Source organism: Leptinotarsa decemlineata, unplaced genomic scaffold (genome assembly GCF_025532065.1).
Source record: "Leptinotarsa decemlineata unplaced genomic scaffold, Ldec_3_MD MMD2_tig00000576_RagTag_RagTag, whole genome shotgun sequence".
NCBI classification, from domain to species: Eukaryota; Metazoa; Arthropoda; class Insecta; order Coleoptera; family Chrysomelidae; genus Leptinotarsa; species Leptinotarsa decemlineata.
Genome location: NW_027412551.1, coordinates 8,510,404 through 8,531,437, shown reverse-complemented (window position 1 = coordinate 8,531,437; position 21,034 = coordinate 8,510,404). Strand labels below are relative to the sequence as shown.

At 33.4% G+C, this 21,034-nt stretch overlaps 2 protein-coding genes across 3 annotated transcripts in view; both read left to right on the top strand.

The window, feature by feature from the left end:
• Nucleotides 1-617: 617 nt before the first annotated feature.
• On the top strand, nt 618-6,072 carry qm (geranylgeranyl pyrophosphate synthase quemao). Of its 2 annotated transcripts, XM_023167456.2 has the most exons (7): nt 618-818; nt 872-1,026; nt 1,745-1,889; nt 3,081-3,201; nt 3,255-3,394; nt 3,570-3,672; nt 5,831-6,072. In XM_023167456.2, the coding sequence occupies exons 1-7, from the start codon at nt 753-755 to the stop codon at nt 6,019-6,021; spliced, it is 921 nt and encodes a 306-aa protein (XP_023023224.1). In that variant the 5' UTR covers nt 618-752; the 3' UTR covers nt 6,022-6,072. The 2 variants fall into 2 exon arrangements, with proteins under 2 accessions (XP_023023224.1, XP_074030473.1); XM_074174372.1 differs by lacking the exons at nt 618-818; nt 872-1,026 and adding an exon at nt 1,356-1,373.
• A 3,842-nt stretch (nt 6,073-9,914) lies between these two features.
• Nucleotides 9,915-21,034, top strand: part of stac (C2 and C2B_Munc13-like domain-containing protein staccato) — a 137,811-nt gene continuing 126,691 nt past the window's right edge. Inside the window, exon 1 of the mRNA XM_074174363.1 lies at nt 9,915-10,386. Coding sequence (XP_074030464.1) covers nt 10,040-10,386 — 347 coding nt within the window. The 5' untranslated portion in view covers nt 9,915-10,039. The remainder of the gene's footprint in view (nt 10,387-21,034) is intronic.

Below are 21,034 nucleotides of genomic sequence, written 5' to 3'. Positions count from 1 at the left end.
GTTGGAGTTATTGCGTATTACATTGTATGGACAGCACAAAGAATAGTGAATTAGTATTTCAGATTTCAAAAAACTTTGGAAGCTGTTGCTTATTTGAAAGTACCTTTTGATGAGAATACTTTAGATTGTTTTAGACACATACGAATGTGAAGTATGCATTTCATTCAAGCATTTGTACAAACTATTTCTGCATTCTGAGTTTGATCGATAAAAAGTTCCAGTTACTCGTTGTGTTTTTTTGGGTGGGGGTATCCAGATTTTTAGAATTTTTCTTCGACAATTATTCATGGCACATATTTCAATGCTGCTTCAAAAATAGATTGGTAAACAAACTCTCAAATGAGAAAAATTGTTAAAATGTTAATAGTTTTCTATTTACTTCTTATTAATTTCACAAGATGAAAATCAGTGTTGCCAATCATAAAACGTCAGAAACGTGTATATGGTCAATTTACAGAGCTGTCCTGTTTCAAAAGCATCCAACAATAATATATTTTTCAGAAAACCGCTGACAAAAATTCTGGTCAGGCAGTGGTCAGGAAGTGACTATGTTATTTTTGAACATATATTGTAAAGAACTATTACAGGATTACAGTTGGTGTCAGTGAGCTTTGAAGTTCTCGCGTACGGTTTTGAATGAAATTGACAGATTGGATATGAGCTGTAGATTTTGTAAACAATTTTTTAGAAGGATAATTAGCAATTAGGTTTCTCAGAAAGTTTTTACAATTCAAAGCTGAAATAATTTATCAATGTCTGCCTCAATAAGTAATTCTATCTTACCGTTCAGTAAGAAAAATGATAAAGAACAAGATGAGGTTGAATGAAACATTTGTTTTATGAAAATAATAGTACAGTTTTTTTTTTTCAGAAACTACTGGAACCATTTGATTATATACTTCAAGTACCAGGAAAAAACATAAGGTCCAAACTATCAAGAGCATTCAATCACTGGCTGAATATATCTGAAGAGAAACTAAACCAAATCACTGATATTGTCCAAATTTTACATAATTCTAGTCTTTTGTATGTTCTACTCCCCTAAAATATTTGTGAAAAAAGTTTTTTCCACTAAATATTTCATTATTCATTTACAGGAGATACACATAAATACTTCTCTTTCTCACTCTGTAGCAAACATTCATGTAGCAGGTATTTGTGAGGAATGCTACATAACTTGGGAAATTAATGCATATTGATAAAATTTCTACTTAATGAATAACTCAGAATCTTAAACTGGGTCCACATTTTTAAAAGGAAACTTGGGGTTTCAATTCTTCATCAATACTTGAATTCTTGTGTATTCTTTTTGACACTGACGATGTATAAATCGACAACAACTATTTGTGTCATTGTTCATTTGGATCAATAATGTAAGAGATACTTTTGTCCCATTTTTCAAACAGATCAATGTCGTCTAAATAAACATATTCAATGTTTAAAACAAATATGTTCTATCACAATGACAGTTCAATAATAGAATTATGGGTGACTGACTTCAATAATACAACTTCAAAATGATCTAAATATCTATCCTATCCTTTAAAAGATAGAAAAAAAATAGATTGTTCAGTATCTTCTAGGGAAGCAATTCTTACCACTGATTTCATTTGAAAGAAACCTGGATAATCTACACAGATTTTTTCTAGTGTTTTCATAGATTTTTCCTTTTGAAGTTTGCTATATATTGAGTTGGACAGAGAAAAGCTTCTCTTGAAATTAATACAATTCATTTTCTTTCCAGGTTAGATGATATTCAAGACAATTCGATATTGAGAAGAGGGATACCTGTGGCTCATTCAATCTATGGTGTTGCTAGTACCATAAACACTGCAAATTATACTTCTTTCATTGCTTTGGAGCGAGTAGTAGATTTACAACACCCTGAAGTAAGTGTTATCAAGTAATTTTGACTACGTTCCCTCGAACATATAAAATCCGTTGTTATAATAACTCAAGCTTTACACTTCTACTTTTATAAAATCTGTCTCCAATTACCATTGTTGGACACACAAACAGCAACTTTTGATACATTATAAAGCTCAGATCAGACCTTTTTTTGTGTATTGTTCTCATGTATGAAGCATACCCTGAAGTTGCTGGATCCCATCCAGAAAAGAGCGATACATATCTGAAAAACGCGACGGACTGTGGCAGCTCATTGTTTTGAGGTTCAACTTAGTACACCTCGAACTTCACTGTTTAAGAACTCTTTCAGTTGGAGGATTGCGTTTATGTAGAATACATTTCCTAAGAATGTTTTTCCAAATGAATTTAATCTCCAGTGATTCAAATTCAATGTGAATAACTAATTTCGCACAGGCACCGATTTTAGAGCGCCGTAAAAAAAGTTTGTCATGTACCTCCCGTGTTGGCAGTAATGTTTTCTGGGGACACAAAGTTCAGGTGTAGAAAGGTCAAACTTTTTAGTTCACGCGGCAAGATTTATCATAAAAATAAAAAGTTCTCAATTAACTTGTAGTATTTAAAAATGCCTTTCAAAAGAAAGCTAAGAAATTACACAGATACTTAACGTTTCAGAAGCTAAAATATGCCTCCATCTTTAGTATTGGAATGAATTCAATAAATCCTGCAAATTTTAGCCTCCGAAACAAAAAAATGAGTATCTGAATCATTTCTTAACTCTTTTTTTTTTGATAAGGCAAAATTATTGAATGAGACAACAAGTTACTGATGAATAGAACATGTTTCTTTGTGAAAAATACTTTGAATTTATGCAGTAACTTATCGACGTAAACTAAAAGGTTTGCCCTGCATAAAGTTTCCCATTACAATACCAAACAACTTTATAAAACTTGAATTATGGAATAGGAGAAAAGTACATCAGAAAAGACGATATCAGTAAAATGAAGGATCAATCTTGATCATAAAGGACATCAGTCACTTTTGAAAATATTCAACAAAGGCTTATATTTAATGAAATCTTGAATCATTTAATTTTTCAGAACCGACTTCTGATGGTTGCCGTTCATGAGAGGTCGACATTTTAACACACACACACACATACTTTTTGGTAATTATAACAATGCCGCTTTTTTAACTTTACTGTTGTATTTTAGGCAATACCTATAGCTTTAGAACAAATCCTAGAGTTGTACAGAGGTCAAGGAATGGAAATATATTGGAGAGACAATTTTTCCTGCCCAACTGAACAGGAATATAAACAAATGGTAGTTCGAAGTAATTTTTTTCAGTTCTCTTTATGTACTTTATAATAACACTTACCATTCCAGAAACTGGTGGTCTGTTCATGTTGGCTATAAGATTGATGCAGCTTTTTAGTGAAAATAAAGAAGATTATACCAAAATAACGGCAATATTGGGATTAATATTTCAGATTCGTGATGATTATTTGAATTTAGTGTCTACAGATGTAAGTTGGAAATTATAATGATGTGAGCCACACTTATAAATTCATTTCCTTTTTTGTTTGAGAAATTGTATTGAATTTGTGAATGAAAAAGAATTTCCCACGAATATTTTTGAATGTAGATGTGGAACATTGACTATGATTCGTCTCATTGAAATATTTTTCAATTTAATTTCAGTATATGCATCATAAGAGCTACTGTGAAGATTTAACGGAAGGAAAATTCAGTTTTCCAATAATTCATGCCATTTCAAGTCAACCACAGGATAAACAGGTTATACGTATCCTTTTTAACAGAGAGAGAGAGAAATGTACTTATTGTCCAAAGGCAAAGAACAAATATTATAAATATTTACTTATTTCTGCCCCTAAATGAACTTTAACAAAAAATTGACTGTTTTATGAAAGCATAAAGCGTTACAATCACATTCGCTTAGAATTTAGAACTGTCACTTACTATCTATACCCTTCAAAAATTTCACAATGAAGCTCTGCTGTGATTTTTATATTATTCTTTATACAATGTTTATACATTTTTCAAAGTTTTTTATACACGTATGTATATAAGTTTCAAATTTGTAAGAGTCATATTTACTGCAGCTTGCTTGTACTGATATACATTTCAAATGTTTCTTTTTCACTTTGTCAATGAATAATAAAGTATATTTTTCTTGTCTATTGACAAAGTTATATTAATACAAAATACGTCAAGCACGTGCTTTTATGATGAGTTTAGGTTAGGTCTAAAGTGAGTGGGTCTATTCGACCCTCCATCGCAACCCGCAAGGATTTATTGTGGCTCACACCTATTCACACTTGACCAAATAAACCCAGCTTCTTAACGTAGCTGATTATTTTGTATGATGAGTGGTCTTTCAGGTCAGATGGTAAGAGTACAGCTCTTCCGAACTCTAAAAACTTGATCTGTTCCCAGCGGGGCAGGCACAAAGTATGTGCTCTGCTGTTTCATCATTTTCTCAACAGAGGCGACACTCAATGTCTTCCGACAGTCCGAGTCTCTGCATATGATGATTCAAATGACAGTGACTTGTAAGAAGGCCTGTTAGACATTGTAGTTTATCCCTACTGTAGTCCAACAACTGTTTGGTATCAAGTGAGCCAATTCTGGAAGATTCTGCCAGAAGTCCATAAATCTTCTTGCCATCTAGGTGGTCAATGTTTGTTTGGCAAAGCCTCCGTTTCTCCGTTTATGATAAGTTAAAGAGCTAATATTGCAACCGATATATATTATTTTGTTTTAATTTCAAGTTCCATGGCAAACTTGACAAAAAGTGAAAAAGGCGTATGATTCTGTTGTTTTTTATTTTAGGATCAAATTCATAGTAACCTTTTGAGTTCATGAAAGATTTGGCAATCAATTAAGGTAGAATACGAGATATTTCATTTAATTTTTTTTTTAATAAATCGAAATGATGTCCAATTGTTTTTCTGTTAGCACCATGTTAATCAGTGGAAAAACACTACTCTTTCCAATTCAGTTTGTACTCCAAACATTCGTTATACAAACAAATGTAAAAATTCATTTACATGAAATATTATCTTCCTCAATGGTGTACTTCGTAGTTTCGGAGCAATACTTCTGTCTTATTAACTTATCAGCAGCTTTTGGATAACATTACAAGCACTAATTTGTTTCATAAAATTACATTTCATAGCATGACAGAATGTGAAGACGTTCATATGAATATTTAATTTAATCCCAGCTATAAGAATATTTTTTAAATTGAATATATTTTTTCAGGAGAGATTATACACTGTAAAAAAACTTTTTGGCTTTCTACTTCTACATCTTTCTTCAAAAAATACGGAAAACCTCCAAAGGAAGAAAGAAAGCAATAAGCTACAAAATATACCCCTTTTTTTCATGTAGTCTATTTTTTACTTTCTTGTTGAATGACCTGTCTGTTACCATTATGAAGGATGATACCACATTTGATATTTTATTGCATGATCCGCATCATATATATCTTAAGGCTCGGTTTTGAAGATGACCATCGTGTTTTGGGAAAATACTTTCTGGCTTCCCACTTCTTCAATATTCAAAGAAGGAGGTGGTGGTCAAGTGAGATTATATTAATAGGAAACAAAATTCAATATCTTGTCAATGTGGAGTCCAAGGAATCTTGTTCCGATTTCAATTTCTATAGCAAGATTTTAAAGCAAAGTTTTTACATGCAAAGATATTCATATTTTGAATCAACATTAAACTTTTTATTTAGACTCTCCCACATCCTCGGTGTCTTATATAAAATGGTTGTATCATCTACATAAAAGGTGCTGAGACTTGGCAAGTCGTTAATATATAACAGAAAAAAAATCCGGTCTCTTATTGAACCTTGAGGTACACCAAAGTTGATGTGTGTTTCATCAAAGTCACATAATACGCAGTTATATCAACTCCTTAACCACAATTAAAAGATATTCTTCGCCAGAGAACCAAGGAAGCTGAAGTGAAGAAATATTGCGTCTCTTTACTAGAGAAATATGGTAGCTTCGCATATACTAGGCAAACGTTGAAGGACCTGAACCAAGAGGCGAAGGAAGAAATTGAAAAATTAGGGGGAAATCCATATATGGAACAATTTTTGAGTTCTCTTGCTGAATTGTGATTCTGTTGATAATTTACCAAATATTCATCCATTATATATTATGTTATCCAATTACAGTATATATTTTTCACCGAATTCAAAGTTACATTGATGGTTGTCAAAAAAAACTGCCCTGCCCTTTAATCCACCTCAGGATAATGTCATTATCCTGAGGGCACGACAGCAGTAAAGGTAATTGCATTGCCGACTCTTTAGCCAAGGAAGCGGCTGGACTAAGAATTTTAGGACCCAGTGGCACCTACGGCCTGATGACTTCGACAATTGCGGAACTAGCCAAACATTACACCCATGCTCAATTAAGGATGAAATCAAAGGATGCAATCTTGCCAGGATCACCCTGGGCGACCCTGGAAAGCTGGCGCTGAAGAAATATCTGGCGATGACCAGGAAAAATCTACCCTTAACAGGAGGATTTCTGACTGGCCACTGTCAACTGAGAAAACACCTCCATGATATGGGGCTAGTGGACACACCTCTATGCAGGATGTGTGAACAGAAAGATGAAACTGTCAGGCATGTCCTGTGCGAGTGTTCGAAGTTATCGTCAATAAAAGAGTGTGTGTTCGGCAAGTCTTGACCTACACCTGCCGATATAAAGGAGATGTCTCCCAGTGACCTGTCCACCTTCCTGGAAAGGACAGGATGGACGATGACCTAGGAGGAGGATGACCTAGGAGGAGGATAACCTAGGAGGACAACTCAAGTGCTGTGGGCCTACACTCACCCTCCCTACTCTACAGATACATATAGGCCCCACTCTCTTTTAACTTTTAAAAGAAACAAGATATCAAGGTCGGACAAAATTAACGAAAAAAGTTTCAGTTTCAGTACTTTTTGATAAGAAAGCGCTAGCAATATTTTTTCAACTGGGAAGGTGGTCTTGTGATAACTCGTTTGATAGGCATTTCGATTCTCTATCCAATACATTTTGTTGTTAGTAATCGAATTACAAGTTCCCGAGTAATTAGCACTTTTATATTCTTTTCGAGAATCTGTAAACAAACGATAAATACAATAGAACGTCGAAAATCCGTAAAGCTCCCGAGAATTTTTCTGAATGTATATTTACGTAATTAAGGTATCTGCCCACTATACCGTACCAGACCATGACCGTAAACGTACCGGCACAGGCTAAAAAAATATTCTTTCATAAGATTTACGTGCACGTGCATGACAGTATTCGAGTCGAGAATGTTTTGACGGTGCTGATACGCAACGTGCATGGCACGTGACGTTGCTAAACCGTAGGTCTCCGGCAGCGAAACGGTGTATGAACGGGTTGTAAATCATTTTCAATTTAATTCAACAATACATTCCATTGAAATGTAGATAATCTCATAGCCATATTCGTTCTTCGTGGTTCACACTGCACTGATTAGTGGAGCGCCTGGGGGTTTTCACCTCGGATTAGAATTATAGTGAATGAATTAATATGATCGATGTGGGATATTGTTTTTTAAACTATAAATTGCAAAGTTTACCCAAAATTTTTTGTGCACTCCATTTTTTCATTGTTTAAACAAATTATTATAAAAAATTAATGTTTGACCATATATTTTCACTTTAAACAGTATTTTTTTTTAATTTATATGTTAAATCTTACCTGAGTAGACATATAGAAACATTTTTCAAAGATACCTGTGTATAAAAATAACAGTAGGGATCTCGAACATGTAGGGGAGAGCGGAGCGACAGTGCGGAAACAAAGTAGTTTTTATCGGTTGGGTGAAAAGTTTGTAGGCTGACATAGAAAACATTTTTTTATAGAATTTGATTTTATCATTCAATCTAGTTACCTTTGAGGGCGATACAACCATTTTAGCGATTATACAATTTTTCGATGCCATTTTTATATCACGATTTGTCTCAAGCCTCAAAATAGGTCTTAGTTTCGACGATTACCTCTTTACTGGCGTTAAATTCCTTTCCATCGAGCATTCTCTTGTGGTCTGAGAACAGGAAAAATTCACTGGGGGCCAGATCTGGAGAATACGGTGGATGCAGAAGCAATTAGAAGCCCAATTAATGCAATTTTGCTATCGTTTTTATTGATTTGTGACACGGTGTACTGTCTTAATGAAACAGCACTTTCTCTTTCTTCAAATGTGTCCGGTTTTTGCTATTTCGCCCTTCAAACGCTCCAATAACGCTATGTAATAGTCGCTGTTGACGGGTTTTTCTTTTTTGAGATAGCCGATGAATATTATACCATTCACGACTCAAAATACTGATACCATCTGCAGCACGTGCGGTCTACTCAGAAGAATGCGGTCTACTCAGAAGAATGCGGCCATTGAATGTTCGCATTGCCCGCGCACAAGAAACACACACAGCGTGGGGAAACCAGAAAATCAGGAATAGCAGAGCATGTTTGGACTCATCAACACATCATCAAGTGGTCCCAAGCTGAAATCATCCACAGGGAGAATCACTAGTTTAAGAGGAAGTTCAAAGAAGCTGCATATTTGTTGTCCAACGATGCATTTAGTCAAGCTAGTGTAGATAATACGCAACACATGGAAACTTGTAATCAAGCGGAAAAACGGTCAACTCCCGATAAATGGTCAACTCCCGCTAAAGTGGTGAAGCGGAGAGAGGTAAGAGGGAGATAGGTGAAAGCTCTCGAATGACATATAAATAGTCATCTCTCGGCGGACTAGTCCAGTCATCACTCGAAGACGATTGTGGATACTAACAATCGAAACGTCGTGTAGTAACTTGGTTTAATACTTTTTGAAATTTTTTTGCTTATTTTTATTTTTCATTTTTTTTTTCCTTATTCTGTGGTCATTTTCATCTTTTATCTTGATTATTTCATTTGTTTTATTGTATTTTCATTTCACTTTTTATTGCTTAATATAATTGATATTGTAGCCATTCATTCTAAATTTATTTGTGTTTTTATTTATTTTTTTCTACACCCGTACTCTAACAATACACTTATATGACCATAATCCGTTTCATAATGATAGCCATTATGATACAGATTTTTCATAACGATACAGATTATCAACCAATAGAAACCCATAATTTTTCAATCAAGAATCCTGTTCCTTTGTTTGTCCTAGATTCTAACCCAAGTAACTAATTGCTTTATTTGTCAAAATCAGTTTTCATATTACCTACCTATATCATCAAAATGTCTGAAAACAGTGATATAGAAGGAATACCATCGACTCCAATATTTTCAAAAGATCAGATTAATTACAGTTGTTATATTCAATATAAATATAATTAGAATCTTTATAGTTTTCATATATCCATGATAATACCATTAAGTTTGTGTTTTTTTTAAATATGAGTTAATTACTGTAAATGTGTTCAATACAAATATAATATTTATAGTTTTTCCATTATTTATCGGGTTTAGAAAAAATAGCGTATGCAACTCTCATGTAATGGTTATTAATACACTCGCATAAACCATACAAAACTCGCCTTCGGCTCGTTTCGTATCCCGGTTAATGCTCGTGTCTTAATAACCATCATTACATGATCGTTGTATAATATACTATTATAATTCAAATTGTATAATATAATAAATTGAAGGATATGATTCATAGGGTATTTTCTTTCTTTTGAGATCAATGAAAACTTGTTTCATCTGAAACTGCTTTTTTAATTTTACTTTTTTTAGGTAGCTACTATTTTTCACATTTTGGTTTACTTGACAGCAAGGATGCTATAATTGAAAAAAATCCTTCATTTCATTTCAAAATCACGATAAGATATTTCCATTAATCCCTTCTCTGCTCCTCCCATTTATGATTTTAAATGAAATGTAAACAATGAACTTGGGACACCCTGTTTAAGAACGCCGCGTAAAAAGTAAGATAAAGGAGTCATCGACACACAAAATAATCAAAGCTGACATAGAGGTGTAGTAAATACGAACTACTACAAGTAACAAGGCTATTCTTCCTGCCCATCACGACCCATTGTAAAAACCCGCGTTTTCTGTGCTCTGTTTTTTGGTGCGTTTATTCATTGTTAAAAGGCACGGCTTGCTCTAACGGAAATGCAATTGTTAACATTTGAAAGCTGCCAAAGCGGGGATAAACAATCGAATTTAGGTGGATTCGTTCATACCGAAAGAAGAACGTGGGACTTCTCTGGCAGGACCAGATATTTTTCGACGGAAATGTATCAGGAAACATTATTTTTATCTCGCGGAATCGAGGTCCTCCGTTTGGTCGAGGAAAACGGTGCTCTGAGACGGTCGAACGCGTTGAGGAGGAAGAACAGAAGGTCTTTGTCAAAATGTTCGACCCTGAAAAGGGTGAGAAGTGCGAGGAAGAATTTTGAAGAGTGCATTGAGCGCTGTGGTGGTGAAAGTGACGTGGAAGAGGTTCGCAGATTCAGTGGGTAAGTACCTACTTTAAAAGCAAGGGCGGACTTAGATCTAAATTTAAAGAGGAGGTATTTTATATTTATTCAGTGTGGTCATTTAAGTATGCAACATATGGGATTTTCTTTAAATCAATTGCACAAGTAAAATACAGATAGTGCCGAGAGTTGGTTACACTTAGAATGATTGCAAGGTACACTTAGAATGGTTGCAAGTCAAACAGTATACAGGGTAGGTCAAAAAATATAAAAATTGTTCAAGAGTAAAGTGCCTACCCTTATTTTAGACACTTCAGAAAAATGTTATTGAGAAAAATTGTACACAATTGAAAGTTATGCCTACATACAAACATGGCCCCCTAAGACGTTTTTTAGTTTTTCAATTTCTTTTTCGTTAACTTTTTCCCAGTTTATATTTTTTTTTATAATCACCCTAAACGCATATGTTTATTTCAAAGATGTTAAACCAAACTTTAAAATTTCGCAAACCATATTTTTGACAAGGTGAAACATTAGTAATGGTAATATGTACATTGAAACCTTTTATTTGAAGTGGACATTTGGTATTTGAAATGTTTATGTTTATTAATCGACAAACATGAAATCCTTTTTAAATAATCTCGGATATTCAAGGGTCAAAACAAGTAAGGGTTGAAAGTAAACATTATTATGATTATCAATAAATATTAACAATATAATAAAAAGAGAATAATAAAATGTTTTCAATTGTATTTGGAAGCGGTGCCGATGATTTTGACATTTTCATCAGCTCATTTTTATTATAACTTAACCATTATCAAATGTGTGAAGAAAGAATTATCGACGTGTCTCTGTGTGTCCACCTTCTCGTTCAATGCATCTTATTATCCGATCATAAAATTCACAAAAAGTAGATGGCATATTTTTGCTGGAATATTTTTGCAATGAAATCGTATCAAATTTTCAAGCTCTTCAGCATTATTGAGTGGTCGATACTTGTAAACCCTTTGCTTTTAATATCCCCATTAAAAAATCTAATGGGGTGAGATCTGGCGAACGAGGAGGGAGGCCACCGTGGGTCAGTATTTCGCCCTAACCATTTATCACAAAATTTCCCATTTAACCATTCCGAAACAATTCTAGTAGAATGAGCAGGATTTCCATCATGTACAAACCATAATTTATGTCGTTCTTGAAAGCTCATATTGTCCAAAAAATCCTTCAGTTTGTTTTTCAAAAACTGAAAATAACTACCACTAGTTAGGTTGTGGCGAAAAAAAAACGGCCCTATAAATTTGTTTTTAACAATACCGCACCATACATTTGTTTTTTGATAATATTGGTTTTTATTGTTGATGACAAAATTTGCATTTTCGTCCAACTACTACCTACAATTTTGAGAGGATACAACGCCATTTGTTATAAATATGGATTCCATTCCAAAAATAATGTGTTTATGGAAATCATGTTGATCTTTTATTTGTCCTTGAATCCACATGAACATTATTAGCAAGGTATGAATAACGCAGAAAAGAAAGGAGAATTTATCACATACAGAAATCAACTAAAGGAATTAATTAAAATGACAAAATACAATTATTATAAAAATAAAATAAGTAAAAGCAAAGGTAGGTAGCAGTAAACTCTTATGGGAAACAATCAAAGAAGACAAAATTATCTTTTGTAGGGTTCTTGTTTATTTCTTGTAATTTCTTTTTTCTTTGTAAATTTCCAATGTAACCATTGCTTTTCATGAAATAAATTGATTGATCGATTGATTGATTTGAAATTATTTAAAATTCTGTTTACGGTGGAATAGTGCACTTGTTGTTCTGGATGACTTTCATTCAATATATCCGCTACTTCACCAAGCACTGGTTTAAAGTTATCTCCACATATTAAAACTAACTTCTCGGCTAACGTTAACTGGAGGAGGCATTTGAAATCAAATAAACTCAGTAATCGAACAATAATTATTCAAGAATGAGAAGTTAATGTCATCAAACTGTCATAATGTTTTCTTTCAACCCTCGTTTGTTTTGTGGATTTCATGTTTATCGATTAATTTGTACAGTTTTTTCATGAACATTTCAAATACAAAATGTTCACATTAAATGAAAGTTTTTGAATATGTATATTATCATTTACCTTGTTAAAAATATTGTTTGGCGAAATTTTTAAGTTAAGTTATCGTTGCAACAAATATGAAGTTTGTGATTCCCTAAAAAATAAAAAAACCAAGTTACTTTAACAAATATTCTTGAATTTGAACAAATGTATGCTCAACTGATTTGGTTGTGATTACATTATGGAAATGCTGAGAGTGATTATAAAAAAATCACACATTGGGAAATCATTAATGAAAAAATGACTTGGGAGGCCATGTATTGGTATTCAGGAATAACTTTGAACTGTAAACAACTTTTCTCAATGACACTTTGCTGAATTTTCGGAAATAAGGGTACTTCACTCCCGTAGAATTTTTATATTTTTTGACCTACCCTGTATGCTGATTGACTTGCAACTATTCTAAGTGTTCCCAATATAATTATCGAATATGCACCAACTTTTTGCAATATTTGTATTTTTGTTGTGCAATTAATTGAAACAAAATTCCATATGTTGCACCCTTAATGAGGCCGCTTCCAGTGTTGAAAATATATAATTTCAACAATTTTGGAGATTTGCAGAAGATGGTGAAATTACGAAACCCTAGAAGGGCTACAAATATTCCTAAAAATGAAATTTCGAGTTTAAAGTCGGAATTTGATAAAATTCCGGATTCAAATTCAGAATATTATAAGAAAGTAAATGTTTCGAAACCGCGGTCTGCAGGTGATCTACTTGAATAATTTCAGCATGGTCCTGCTGCTGTCGGATACAATTCAATATCCAGCGTGGTATTAGCCGAGAAAGTAGTTGTTTTCCGACAGAAATTTACCAGAGCTTACTGTGTAGGTGGTTGAAAAATTTTGTTTCGAAATATTTACTTTCTTATACATATTTATTTCTCCTCGATAGTTTTCACTTATGATTTCTGTCGGAATTTTATAGTTTTATTAAATAATTTTATTAAATTCCGACTTTGACTCGGTATTTAGCTGAATTCCGTCTTCGATCTCAAAATTTTGTGAAAATCCGAGTTCGTGAAAAATATTACAATTTGGTCAAAAAAATGAGTTATGTATTCTTGCATTGTTATACGGGGAGTAAATAGCACGAATTTTCTAAAAAAAATATATTAGAGGTCAATATGAAAAAATAAATTTCATTTCAAATTCAGCAACTTCAAAAACCCCTTTAAATAAAATATTAAATAAAAGAATTTCAAATTGTGGTTGAAACATTCGAAAATCGCGTATTCACATATAAAAATAAAAAGGGTTTTTTAATTTTCACTTTTGTCTAATGACAGGAAAGGTGCATTTTTTAGGAGAACGCGCAATTTCCATTGCAATTTTTCAATAATGTAGAAATTGAATTCTGATTTTTTAATCTCGGAACACCTACCATACAGAATTTCAATATTTAGATATGAGTCATACTTCTAGATATTACTGGAGTTTTTTCCCAACACCAAATCGTTATTTTTAACATCTCAACACGTGTTTCGATCACCAAGTGATCATCTTCAAGATATAACTGGAAACTTCACGAAACTAAAGCTATTTATTACAGATATGTCATACAGATAAACCATACAGGTATACCACTCTACATTAGTTTTACAATTAGCCTTATCTTTTATTTTACAATATGTCCTTATGTAATGTTTGAATGTTATAGCCATATATAAAACAATTTTCAGCTATATAAAAATTAATTTCACAATATTGCCTATCTAAATATATATTTACAATGTGTTCTTATGAAGTAATCAGTAGACCCAACAATATTATTTTAACATGCTATATAGTATGGTATTTGGTATTGGTCCGTCATCGTTATTCATAATATTATTATGTTTACTTATTTCTACACTCTCATAGGCATCTAGTTGCCTGTTGTTGTTAACTTGTCTAGACAATTAAAAAAAATTAGGATGGTATACCTGTATGGGTGGTATACCTGTATGGTTTACCTGTATGATATATCTGTATAGCATAAATAGCTTTAGTTTCGCGAAATTATCCTCTTGAAGATGATCAGTTGGTGATCGAAACACTTGTCGAGGTGTTAAAAATAACGATTTATAGAGTACAAAATTCCCTATCAATCAGTATAGACTACGGCTCAGTTGAATAAATATTTAGTGAAATATAGAGCTACAAAAACACATGACATAAAAACGGACACAACTTTTGAAACAACCCAATATTTGCCTTAGACTGGGGATATTATACCATTCTAAGACATATTTGAGATGATTGCCGACAAATTATCCAACAAAATATGATGACACTTCAACATTCAAAATATAAATACAGTCACAAGAAAAGTAAAAAACGGTCTTTACTATCGCATATCATCCGTAAAGGTACTCCTAAAGACGGCCACCGTTAGAATTGACGAAACGTTGGAACATTCAAATCATAAACGACGACTAATAATCCCGAATCAATTTATATTACAATTGTCATTATCATTATTGCAGAATAAATTTCGTTGTTTGAAATTAATGTGATAACCTTAGTGTGAAAGTACTTACACTCAGGATTTCCAGTGCCTGTATGTCGTCACTTTCTCCACTAGGTATACAATGATTGTATTTATGTCACAATTTAAATAAGTTGGTCATGTAATTGTTAATGGAAATGCACGAATCTAGTTTTCAGTGAATAGGTTTCTTAAAATAACTCATTTAGATATTATTCACTGTTTCAATTTCACTTTTGGATTAGATTTGGAAGTATGGGTCTTACAAATGCTCAATATTTGGTAAGATCTTAGCACATCCTCTCGTATTATCACCATCAACAGGACAGTGGTTCTCTGACTTCTGACAGAGAGAGACAGATGTTTAAGATTTCATCTATGTATCTCTCCTATACACAGTCATCAGGTTTATTTTGATTTCTGTTAGAGTTATTTTCAGAACAAATAAAATGTTCCTGAAGATGACTGTCATAATATAGTGACCACTAAACCACACGCACTATCAGGGTGTAAACACTCTAGAAATCAATTTGCATAGATATATTTTGCACGTATAATTTAGCCGGAAACCAAAGAATTATTCTATCATTTTTATTTTTTGTCACTGCAATTTCTAAGGCTGAGAATGAATCAACTATAATTCAATTGAAAGAGGTGTGTTTTAATTAGGGATTAGTTATTTCGTGAAAAAACTTGATTTTCTATTTCTCCACCATTGAACAAAAAATGTAAAAATATGGGACACTTCCAAGAAAATAAAAAAAGAAAATAACTACAATAAAAATTCTTTACAATGTGTAAAGAAAATTTTCTTTCGGATACAACTTAGAACAAAAATCCCTTTTGAAACAACTACTTTTACTCGATAGTGCTAAAAAATAGTGAGAAAACGAAGAAGAAAATGGAGAAATACAATAAGTTGATGACAAAAGGTAAATCACTTTGACTATTTACAGAGGCGGCTTCAACTGTAGTGCAGAGGATGCGATGCACTCGGGCCCCAGATGTTAGGGGCACCTAAAGCCTCTCGCGACACATATAGCATCAGCTGTAACGTTTCGTAGCGAGATTCTGGAAAAATACAAAACATATATGTGCGCATGCGCCCGTCACGTGCAGCCGCTTGCTTACAACTGCGTACCTAAACCCATGAAGTCGTGCACGAGTAGCTCTCTCACCATTGGTTCCTACAGTTTCTACACAATAACTTTTGTTGTAATATGAAAACCGCTTTGAAACAGTTGAAAGTTTACATTGGGGTAGTGTCGCTCCGCTCCCAAAGGCACATGACGCTACCTTTAGATTTGTTTGAAACAAATTATTGTTGCAAATCATCCCCTGAAAAAAAATAACGCTGGCCGCCGCTGGTCGTCGTGTATGAATTATGACGTGGCCAAGATCGTTCTCAACTCGACTCGCACTTCATGATTGTTCTAGATGTCGCGACGCTTTGATATACTTCTAGCGAATTCCCTATCGGCTTCAGGATACTTCGATTACCATATATATAAACGCTACCCACACCCAGATCGAGAAATCTTGTGGACAGTGCGGTACGAAGTGATCTAATGAAGCGATAGACCTTTGAATATTAGTTTAAAGTTTTAGTTAATGTTTGGTTGTATTGTCAGTGAAGCAGTGAAATAAAGTCGAGTTTAATTGTACAGTACAGTCAAGTATAAGAAAACACACGAGGAAATAATATTTTTGAAATAACTACATAGTTGACTTTTTTATTCTTGTAATGCCTTCTTTCCGGAAAAATTCTTTTAACCAGTGTACAGACGGCGAAGGGCCAATCTATCAAAACATGTCTAATTTTCACAACCAATTCTCTAACTTCCCGGCAAAAAAAAACCAGTTCATTTAAAATTTTTGACAGGTTTAGGTAGGTTGCTTTTACGTCAGTTCACGGTAACTACACAACCCGATCGAGTTTCCTCTGTACCTGATTTTGTGAAAAAACAACGATATTGAGCCCCTGACTACTCAGCGTTGTACAGTGTCATCCCCAAAGTATGCACCATATTTTTTAGGGGTTTTTCGACAAAAAGTTATTCCTGATAAAAGTTTGTGCAACGCCTAAAACTGAACATGCACCAACGAAATACAGTTAAACACACGTAATATACGAGGAGCTTTCAAATATTTGATTTTAAGATAAGAGTAAAGTACTCGTATTTTGAAAAATCCCAGAAAATGTTATTCAAAAAAGTTGTTCAGCATTAAAAAATACATCTAGATTTGAAGTTATGGCCTCCTAAGTGAAGTTTTATTTTTTTACCCATTTTTTTAAATGGGGACTACGAAAAACCAATTTTGCTATAACGATAAATAGACAGTATCCTGTATGAAGGTTTATTTTTGAAGCCTGCAATATTACAAATTACACAACTATGGTGTTTACCGCGGTCAATTTTTTTGAAAAGTGAAATAATTTTCAAAATCTTTGGTGGAAAGTTATCTTTATTCTTTGTTAACACCGAAAATTATTCGAAATTATATAGTATTTTAACACGAACTTAATATTCAATAATATCAAATCATAAAACATCAAAATAAAATAGGTATTTTGAAACAAACTCGTTGATTTTTTGGAGAATTATTTTGGACAAGAAAATCTCCAGAAAATCAATGAGCTTGTTCCGAAATACCTATTTTATTTTGATGTTTTGTGATTTGATATTATTGAACATTAAGTTCTTGTTACAATACAGTATAATTTTGAGTAATTTTCGATGTCAACAAAAAATAGAAATAACTTTGCACCAAAAACTTCGAAAATGATTTGACTCTTCAAAAAAATTGACCGTGGTTAACATTATAGTTGTATTATTGGTAATATTACAGGCTTTCAAAATAAACCGTCCCATACAGCAGTGACGGCTCGTGCATTAGAGAACGGGGGAGGCTAAAGTCATAAAGACTATATATACACACAGAAAAGCCCCCCGGAGGGGCGAAAATTTTTATGTTGTTGCACGCTTTGTTTAATACTAAAGTTAGGGCATGGGCATAACAATGCGTAAAAAGTGCATGAGGAGCTATGGGCTTTATTTCAGTTTGTAAACCATTTAAATGGCCGCCCATGACCGGAGCCTCATCATAGGTTTGCGCAATTAACTTTTGCCTAAAATTATAGGTTTCACACTTTAATTAAAAAATTAAACAAATCATCAGCTGTGCGCCCAGATGAAACATCATGAAAACCCATAAAACGTTCTACCACATTACCATTTTTGACATATCTAAAAAAAGAAACACTTTCAATCTTCACACAGTCTATAAGCTCATTTTGGATGGTTTTTGAGGTGCCCGAAAAAACGCTACCGTTTAAAAAAGTGCCAAATTGTGAATCATATTTGCCACATAACATTAAAAGTTCCTTGTAATTGCCGCGATTATTCAAATTTTCGGTTTCATCGTGTCCGCAAAAAGCTAATTCTTGGGAACCCAAATAAATCGTAATATCAATAAGTCTTTTTAAATTCGACCGATTTTCCCTAACCTGATTATTAAAAGAAATTATGGCCTCTTTTTGAGCTGTATCTAAAGCTGTTGCTATATTTTGTTTGCTAAACAATTTTAATTTACAAGACGAAAATATATGCCCTCTTAGATTTAAAATGTCTTTCTGTAGAACGAGGTAAATTTTTCAAATTGGAGTATCCTGTTTTAGACCACGTTTGGTATTCAGTTTGAACAGAAAATAAAACACAGGGCCAACAAAAAAGTTTTTCTCGTTTAATGGAGCCGGTAAACCAATCGAATTTATCGTATCAACTAATATTAAATCCTCGATTTTGTCGATTATCTGACGCTTTAATTGATATCAAATTTGGTTGAGGGCCTTCCCAGAGTTTTAATAATGTAAAATCTATTATCATAAGATAAAGACTTAAAATTATTTGTCAGCAATCAATCGACCAATCGACCAATGATCAGATTTTTTAATTTCGTCCAACTTATCCATAATAAATGAAAAAAAAAACTTACCTAAAAAGTGAAAACCTGAAAACACCTTGAAATTGAAAGAAAACACTTTGGAAGCACATTAAAAATATTACCAAAAAGCACTGCTATAATACAATACTGCCTGTTTTATACACAAATAACAAATATTATCAAGAAACACTAGAACGATTTACCGAAATATTTTTCAGTTCCGGTCCGTCACGGCATCCCGTCCGAATAATTAAATAAAATACAAACGCAGTCGTACACTAACGGAGACCAACTGGAGGCTAGCCTCCTCTATCGCTACAATTTCTGCAACTGAAATTACAAATCGGGACGTATGACGTATGGTTGGATCGGTCTCGCGAAGCTTGTGTTTTTTAAAACGGTCGGAGGCTTGGCTCCCTTGCAACGTATGGCATTTACTATTTCGGGTTGATGGTTTATTCGTTATTCGTTCATGGGCGGTGCGTTTGAGTTTTGTTGATGCAGGATACAGTGTGGTACGTACTACGTAGTGAGCGATAGTGTTTTTTTGGGCATATTATGTATTTATATTGAAAATTAATGATAAATTAATGATAACCAAGCATTTTTAGAAAAAAATAATCATAATTATTCGTAAATATCTTTTAATTTATTGCGATGAATAGCCTCAAATTTTATGGGGAGGCTAAGCCTCCCTTGCCTCCTCTGACGAGCCGCCGCTGGTATTCAGGATGCTGTCTATTTATCGTTTTGGCAATTTTTCTTTCTTAGTCCCCATTAAAAAAAATGGGTGAAATAAAACGTTGCTTGGATGTCCATAACTTCAAATCTAGATGAATTTTTTAAAGCTGAACAACTTTTTGAAATAACGTTTCCCGAGATTTTTCAAAATAAGAGTACTTTACTCCTGTCTCAAAATCAAATATTTGAAGGCTCCTCGTATATTACGTGTGTTTAACTGTATTTCGATATATAAAAACTCAGGCAGTAGAAATCTAGTCAATAACTATCGGGGTATAAGTAAACTCTCTATTTTCAGTAAGGTATTTGAAAGCATAGTTTATGATTCACTATTTTATAGTTTAAAGACCTCACTCTGTGACATTCAACATGGTTTCTTCGCTAAACGTTCCATCGAAACAAATTTAGTAATTTACACCGAATATATCTCGAGTGCACTGGACAGCCGTGAACAAGTTGATTCACTGTATACTGATTTCAGCAAGGCTTTTGACAAGGTTGATCATAACATACTCATGTCGAAACTTGCTGGAATTGGTGTACAGGGCGATCTTCTTAGGTGGCTGTCCTCTTATGTATTTAATCGTAGTCAACTTGTTAGCATTAATGGATTCAAGTCGACGCCCTTCGTGGTTACCTCAGGGGTACCTCAGGGCTCACATCTGGGTCCACTGTTGTTTTTAGTATTCATAAATGACATACAGTCTTGTTTCCTTTATTCTAATATTTTGTTATATGCGGACGACTTGAAAATATTTAAAAAAATTACCTCCATAAGAGACTGTTTAAAAATTCAGGAAGACCTTGCTAGATTTGTAATATATTGTGATATGAATAAGCTGAAACTCAACTTGGAAAAATGTACATGTATTTCGTTTTATAGAAATCATTCACCCATATTGTTTCAGTATTTGTTGAATAGTATTGCATTAAATAGAGTAGAATATATCAAGGACCTTGGAGTATACTTTGACACAAAATTGAATTTCAATCGCCATGTTGAATATGTCATAAATAGAAGCAACAGAACACTGGGTTTCTTCAATAGAATGTGCAGATTGTTCAACAACGAAGCCGCTATTAAAACTATCTATTATGCATTTGTTTATAGCAAGTTGAATTTCGCTAGCATTATATGGAATCCTTTCTATAATACATTCAAAGTGCGTTTAGAACGACTGCAAAATAGGTTTGTTAGACATCTTCATTACCGAATCACTAATGTCTATGTAACTCACGGTATTAATCAAATCCGTAACTATTATAACATTCAGCCTCTAGAACAACGGAGAATCACTTCGGATCTAGTGTTTGGCTATAAAATTTTAACGAATCTTATTGACTCGCCTGAGTTTATAGCAATGATGTCCTTTCATGTACCCCAGAGAAACAGAAGGAATAAATA